This window comes from Engraulis encrasicolus, chromosome 9 (assembly GCF_034702125.1).
Source record: "Engraulis encrasicolus isolate BLACKSEA-1 chromosome 9, IST_EnEncr_1.0, whole genome shotgun sequence".
NCBI classification, from domain to species: Eukaryota; Metazoa; Chordata; class Actinopteri; order Clupeiformes; family Engraulidae; genus Engraulis; species Engraulis encrasicolus.
In genome coordinates this window covers 13,135,691-13,142,511 of record NC_085865.1, presented here as the reverse complement: position 1 = coordinate 13,142,511, position 6,821 = coordinate 13,135,691, and the positions used below count along the sequence as shown (strand labels likewise).

Below are 6,821 nucleotides of genomic sequence, written 5' to 3'. Positions count from 1 at the left end.
CTCATGCGATTTCGTATCACGGCGAGAGCCACAAAGTGTCAAAGAAGAATATTTCACTTAGATCATTCAATCGATTATATCAACTATTGATTAGTTCCCCCTACTAGAGGAAGGCGCAAACTCTTCGATTGATTACTCAACCTTGTTTCATCAGTAACTACTCGTCATGGCGGCAACTGTAGCAGCAACAAATCCTTCCCAACTGCTCCCATTAGGTGAATTTTTGAGCTTCATTTTTCTTATCGACGAGAATGCCTAAAGCAACACCATTCCTTGAAATTTCAATCCGTTTCATACGACAAATGGGCTACACCAGACCAGAGCAACACAGAACAACCTGCTAGTTAGCAGCTTTCAACCCATGTAGTAGCAAGCTGGGCTATGCTAACATGCTGAGAGTCTACTTGTATGTGTTGTTCACACCCGCTATCTTTTGTCTATATGCATTTGTTTTTCACAAAATATGTGCATATCTTTGAATGGAGTGGAATGGTCTTACTTACATCAGTCGGGGCGTGGAGGTTAGCGTTCTTCCGCAGGTTTAATTTGGTTCAGATTGCACATGTGTTGTGTTGTGTGGATGCCTCACAGGGGTTTTACCTGTATTCTAATTTTTCTGGTTTTACCAAAGTCCTCTGGGTTTACCCTGTACTACAGCCAGAACTTTGGTACAGCCATGACGTCTAACTCCTCTGTAGAAAGTCTATGGTCAGCTCAGCGACGCCTGCAGATTAATTGTGAATGGCAGGGGCGCTGCTAAAAAAAATTGGGCCCCATGAAAGATTAAATTTTTGGGCCCCCAAAATGACAAATTATGTTATCAGCATTCTTCCAGGGGCCCTGTCAATGCTGTTGGGCCCCTAGAATCTGTAACTACCCCCCCCTCGCGGCACCCATGAATGGCAGCAACACAATGTGACCATTTAACTTTCTCTGTCTATGTTTCAATCAACAGAGCTGGTGGACAAATGTATTGGCTCCAGAATTCACATCGTCATGAAGAATGACAAGGAAATTGTCGGTACCTTGCTGGGTTTCGATGATTTTGTCAGTATCCTTCTCAAGTACCTACGATACACATGAGTTTGGCAGAAGCTATACGTATCTCTTGCTTATTCAGCCACACGTTTTCTCTAGAACCTGCTTTGATTCACACACGAGAACTTAGTTCCAGCCCATTCCTAACCCATAGGGTTCAATATGAGCAGAGGTCGGTCCACCTTTTGCAGCAATTACAGCTTCAGGATACCACAACCAGAGAGAGTAGAGAGAGAGAGGTTCCATTGGCCCATTGTTTCCGGGTTCTATTATTGGGGGGGAAAATCCCCCTTTAGGCAGACCTAGGCAGACCTGAGGACTGTTCTATTCAATGCTAGGAGCATTATGACACGCCCCTTTAGGCAGACCGGAACCTGGTCATTTTAGGTGCCCATAGAAACCTATTATGTTGGCATATCTCTCTACTTAAAGAATCTCTGCCACAACATTTTGGACACATCCATGCTTCCAACCTTGTGGAAATGGTTTGGAGCGGGCTTCCTCCAACATGACAAGGATGCCCCAGTGCACAAAGCAAGGTTCATAAAGACATGGATGACGGAGTGATGTGGATGAACTTGACTGGCCTGCACAGTCCTTATCTAAACCTGATGGAACACCTTTTGGATGAATTAGAGCAGAGACTGAGAGCCAGGCCTTCTGACCAACATCAGTGTGTGACTTCACCCATGCGCTTTTGGAAGAATAGTCAAACATTTCTATAAACACACTCCTCAACTTTGTGGACAGCCTTCCCTGTTGAACCTGTAATGGCTGCAAAAGGTGGACCGACACATCATATTGAACTGTACATGTTAGGAATGGGTTGGCGCGTGAATTCATATGTGAGTCAAGGCAGGTTAGTGAATACTTTTGGCAATATAGTGTACATGATGATGCATGTTTTTACATTTCTTGTGGAAAAAACCCTTGACTCACACTCTTAGACATGGTGCTGGAGGATGTTACAGAATTGTAAGTAAACAGTTTTTGTGGTTAATTTTGCAGCATGAAAGGGAATTCATTTTATTGATGTCAATGCTCTTGACCAATGTGAAATGGTGTTAACTGTCTCAACACTTGTCCGGTTTAGTGAGATTACGCCAGAGGGTAGGCGGATAACAAAACTGGACCAGATTCTACTAAATGGCAACAACATCACAATGGTGAGTTCATAAAAATGTGTTGTGTCACAGTTTTAAAATGATCACGTCTTAAGAGTTTTTAAAGGCTATTTTCTCTTCTCTCTCTATAGCTTATTCCAGGAGGTGAAGGTCCAGATGTTTGAAGGGATGTTTTTTTTTCTCTCCGGCTGTTTATTTGAAAATGCACCTGCTTTCCATTCAGTTTGTTCCATTTTTATGGCCACATATGTTGTACCCATTTACTTTTCTTACTGGCGCTTTGAAATTTTAATTTGAAATCCATTTGTAAATAGGCTGAATTATGTGGCATATGACAGGCTCCTCACAATGCCTTGATTTTTTTGTTATGAATAAATCTTTTTGTGCCCGCTATTTACTCTAGAGCTCCTTGTGCTTTTTTCATGCTAAATTAGATTGTTGAGATGCAGAGGTTTTAAGCTTTTAAACACAGATAAATCATCACTAATTGTTCGGCTTCGATTGTACTAGGTTTTAAGCATCATTAGAGCAACAGAGAGATGATCTCCCCGAAACATTTGACATATAGAAGCCAGCAAAATAATTCCATAACCCTCTTTGATTGTCACAACATGAACCAGAGAAACCATTGTGGAACACATCAAAAGCACAAGTGTTGAACTGTAACTTATGAGCAATGAGCTGTTAAAGGGACACCACACCCTCTCTGTAAATAAGCTGATCTTATACGTGCCCTTGAGTTAAATAGTTGAGTCTCTCAAATAATTGAGTCTTGAATCTTTTTGGTGCACTTAGAACTCTTCTCTAAGCAAATTTTACCGCCAATCTAGCATAATGGTAGCCTAGAAATCTAGACGCCCCTAGCGACCGCAAATTGAATTTGCTCTGGGCTTTTTGCTGTACGGGTCTGGCTCGCCAGGCTAGCATAATGGAATTGTGTGGTACCAGCTGGTGCTATAGGCTTCAATTATTATTGCTAGCTTGGAAGTAGAAGTAACATCAGCAGACAAAGAATGCCCGGAAGTACAGGAGAAAGGTATAGCTTAATAATTTAACTCAGGGTAGGTGTAAAATTAGCTTAATATGTCAAGAAATGGTGCAGCATTTTCTTCTTTAGCTACAGCCACACTGCATATCCTTAATTTGGATTATTAATAACAACACTTCATATAGGCCTACTGTCAAGTTGAAAACTAAGTCATAGTGCCAGAGATAACAATTTCGATTTTGCTGTGCAAACGATGATTTATTGGACTGCAATGAAGAAAAAGAGTAAGAACAGTACATGTATTTGTATTGGTCACTGGAAGTGTTTGCTGCATAATCCCATTACAGGTGTGTGTGTCATGGGTTATTAGTACATGGAGGGTTTCTCTTCTCCCTTTGGATTGGTCACTTTCTCCAGGTTCTTGCTAATGATGTCGTACAATTCAGCCTGGAAATCAGAAAAAAGTAACATTTGCAACAAGTTAAAATGGAATGTTTCACAATAAGTAAAAAGTAGGTAGCTGCAGGTATTTTTTGTTTTTCTGACTTTATTCCACTACATTTGTTGATGTCATTCTATAAGTAGATGATCCCAAATGCACATAATCAATATTTGGAAATATAATGACTGGGGTCAGGGGAGCGACAAATGGGTCCGCTGTGCTGGGCCGAAGAAAAAGGGGGTCCCACATTTGGGTCCTCATTACATAGTATGTACTGGATGGGTAGACCTTTCAAATGACTTAGCCCTCAGGCCCAGCCAAAAGTGTCAGTGTCCCTGACTGGGGCAGGTACTGCCATTGCATAACTACAAAAAAAACCCTTGACTGCTCAATGTTATTAAGGCGTGTTGCAGATATTATTTCCTTTCCGCTCAATCTAATTCACAGTGTAATTATATTACTTACGTAGAACCCGCGGACGTCCAGGACTATGACTCTGATCTCAGAGTATACGGCTTCATCCTTCTCATGGACCAAAGCGCGATAGTCCATCTAGTAAATTACATTAATGAAAGGAAAGGGATTTGAATGCCATATGTTACAAACAGTGCAACAACAACAATACCAAATGTAATCCCTTAATTATTTCACAGTAACTGCACGTCTGAGCATCTGCATCTATCTGATGTGATAAACCAAGTGTTCTCTCACCACATGAGTGTCTTTGGATGCTTTAGCAACTGCATCCCCCCTCTCGGAGAAGTATCTGAAAATACGAAAGGTTACGTGAGAAGAGCGTAATGTAAAATTACTTTAAGCTCAAACTTGTCAGTCATGTAAAACGGGTAACTTTAAGATCCTACTTGTTGATATTAGTCTGGAATCCCTCTATTTTGGTCTTGATAGCGGTTATTCGTTCCAGGATTTTTTCCTACAAAAAGCAATGAAAAACAAGTATATGAATGAATAATACATCAAATAGTATCTCATACTTGCTATTACCCATGGATGACAATGTAGTGATTGTGACGAAGGTATGGTTTCTTAATGCCAAAGTGTGATTTTAGAGTGTGAGTTTGAAAGACTTTTTTACTTGAATGGCGACTCCAAAGTCGTTTCCATCTTCAATTTTAGGAATAAGGTGCTGAATCCAGCAGGATACCTGTATAGGGGAGGGAAAGGTTAAATAATCAGAAAAAATGTGGAATGAGGAGGGTATTTTAAAGCACTGCACAAACAATCGACAACTCATCAGTATTAGGTGCTATAAGTACATTGCCTTTCCAATTCTCTCAACTATAAAAGAAAATGTACGCTGTAATGCATTGTAATTTGTTGACAGTGTACCACATTGGGTTTGTGCTTACTGTGATGCAGGTTTCCTTGAGTGTAACAATCTCTGGCTTCACTATGTCCAGCAGCTTCACAATCCTCTCATTTCCCTTGATGAAGCCACATTTTGGGGCTAACAGAGAATGAAGCAGTTTTAATACATGACACATCAATAGCTTTGAACAATTGACAAGTTGATGCAATAAAATGTGCTTACCTTTCTTCTTCTTCTTTTCATCTTCCTTGTCTGTCTCCATCTCCTGAGAAATGTATTCGAGTTGTTAGTCAAGACTTTGATGTGATGTATTCCCTATTGCATTCAAATGTAATCAAGTGCAATGGGGAATACCCATAAAAAAGGCTCCAACCAGAACAGAAACTACCCTAAAGACCATGGATGTGTGGACGTGTGATGTGCCAAAATGAGCCTGAATGTTCAGTTAAATTAAAATAATTATATGATTTGTTGTTTTATGATGGAAAAGGCATTCAAACCCCCACACTTGTAGCAGTGGACATACAATATGGCTTGCATCATTATATAGTACAAAAAATGAAAATGGTTAATCAAACTGTGCATTTGGGTTTGTATTCACTGCTATTTAAAACCGGTGAATCATTTAGCCCCATCACTGCTTCTGTTCTGAAGCACTTTGACTTATTTTGCTAGATCTGGTCATGAATTATAAGAGCAGCTGACCTCCTCCTCTGGTACTGGGGGATCAGGGATGGGGATTTCCAAGGGAGCATGGAGCGTGGACAGGTCTGTGATAGAGAACTCTTCTTCCTAACAGAATGAACAGGATGAAAAGAGGGCAAAGATAAGCACAGTTTGATTTATTTTGTTTAAGAGTACATGTTAAAATGTAGCATTGCATGCACCCTTACCTGGAGCATGTTGTCCAGCTGTGCTATCTTCACAGGGATGTGGTTTGAAAACAGCTGTTCGGCCTAAATATTGATTGAACAAACATGGTCACGAACAATTGAATTTGATTTCATGTTTCATCAAAAATGAGCTGACGGGGTGCAAGATCCTTACCTGTCGATACAGAGACTGGCGATAGTTTTCAACCTGCATGGAAAATAAGATCCATACGTTATCATTACAGTTCGTGGCATTCTTGTCTACCTTCTATTGTCTCTGGTGTAGTTCCATTTAGTAGCCATCCCGCAAATATGACAACGATCAAGGAAGCGGGAAGTCCCTATTTTTTTGCTTTCGATTTCGAAGTTGTAATGGCAGCAGTAGGCCTCGTTATGCTAATGTTATAAGCAATGTGGCATTGGCGAACTAAGTTCCCTAACTTCTATTATAGCACAAATAGCCTACAAACATTTTCATCATCGCCAAAAAGTTAGGCCTGTGAGTGACTGAAGAATCCCATGCACGCGCACGCTGTACTGTGATCTGAAGGGTTTCGTTGCGGGTAGGCTAATGCGCCTTGAGTAATTACACAAAAACAATGACAGGCGAAAAGTATCATTACTTTGCAAATGACAGTGCATAGCCATACCTTCACTTTATTCTCCTGACTTATTTTGAGCACAGAAGTTTTCGGCATGTTGAAACTTGATTGTAGTCAAATGCCTTTATATGAAAATGGGAGTCTTCAGAGCACTCAATTTTAGCAATACTTTAGAGACGATGAGCCGTGTCCTTGATTACCCCAGACATCTACTTATACTTGTTCTATCCTACTTTCGATTTTGTGAGATGGAACTTCAACACCTGACGGTACCGCCCATTTTGCAGAACAACGCCATTCTTTAAGGTAGTCCAAAGTACGACGCCTTTACGCGAATACTGAAAATGATATAAATCATTTTAAATTTTAAATATTTTTTGTTGATTGTTTTTTTTTATATAGCAATCAAACTGGATTATGTACACACG

The 6,821-nt window shown here is 40.3% G+C and overlaps 2 protein-coding genes across 2 annotated transcripts; one reads left to right on the top strand and one right to left on the bottom strand.

The window, feature by feature from the left end:
• The first annotated feature begins 96 nt into the window (after positions 1–96).
• Positions 97–2,555, top strand: lsm5 (LSM5 homolog, U6 small nuclear RNA and mRNA degradation associated). The gene is made up of 5 exons (XM_063206535.1): positions 97–215; positions 956–1,051; positions 1,986–2,013; positions 2,132–2,204; positions 2,294–2,555. Exons 1-5 carry the CDS (start codon positions 167–169, stop codon positions 2,324–2,326), a joined length of 279 nt encoding a protein of 92 aa, XP_063062605.1. The 5' UTR covers positions 97–166; the 3' UTR covers positions 2,327–2,555.
• A 786-nt stretch (positions 2,556–3,341) lies between these two features.
• On the bottom strand, positions 3,342–6,647 carry psme2 (proteasome activator subunit 2). Its single transcript, XM_063206533.1, has 11 exons — positions 6,442–6,647; positions 5,967–5,999; positions 5,813–5,875; positions 5,625–5,711; positions 5,142–5,184; positions 4,960–5,057; positions 4,686–4,754; positions 4,456–4,523; positions 4,304–4,358; positions 4,058–4,144; positions 3,342–3,597 (listed from the first exon to the last, which is right to left on the bottom strand). Exons 1-11 carry the CDS (start codon positions 6,487–6,489, stop codon positions 3,517–3,519), a joined length of 732 nt encoding a protein of 243 aa, XP_063062603.1. The 5' UTR covers positions 6,490–6,647; the 3' UTR covers positions 3,342–3,516.
• Positions 6,648–6,821: the final 174 nt, after the last annotated feature.

Coding starts and splice junctions, on each gene's coding strand:
- lsm5 (XM_063206535.1), top strand. CDS start 167: ATGGCGGCAACTGTAGCAGCAACAAATCCTTCCCAACTGCTCCCATTA. Junction 216..955: donor TTCCCAACTGCTCCCATTAG/GTGAATTTTTGA, acceptor TTCAATCAACAG/AGCTGGTGGACAAATGTATT. Junction 2,014..2,131: donor CTGGAGGATGTTACAGAATT/GTAAGTAAACAG, acceptor TGTCCGGTTTAG/TGAGATTACGCCAGAGGGTA.
- psme2 (XM_063206533.1), bottom strand. CDS start 6,489: ATGCCGAAAACTTCTGTGCTCAAAATAAGTCAGGAGAATAAAGTGAAG. Junction 5,876..5,966: donor GCCAGTCTCTGTATCGACAG/GTAAGGATCTTG, acceptor ATCAATATTTAG/GCCGAACAGCTGTTTTCAAA. Junction 4,359..4,455: donor TTCCAGACTAATATCAACAA/GTAGGATCTTAA, acceptor TCGTATTTTCAG/ATACTTCTCCGAGAGGGGGG.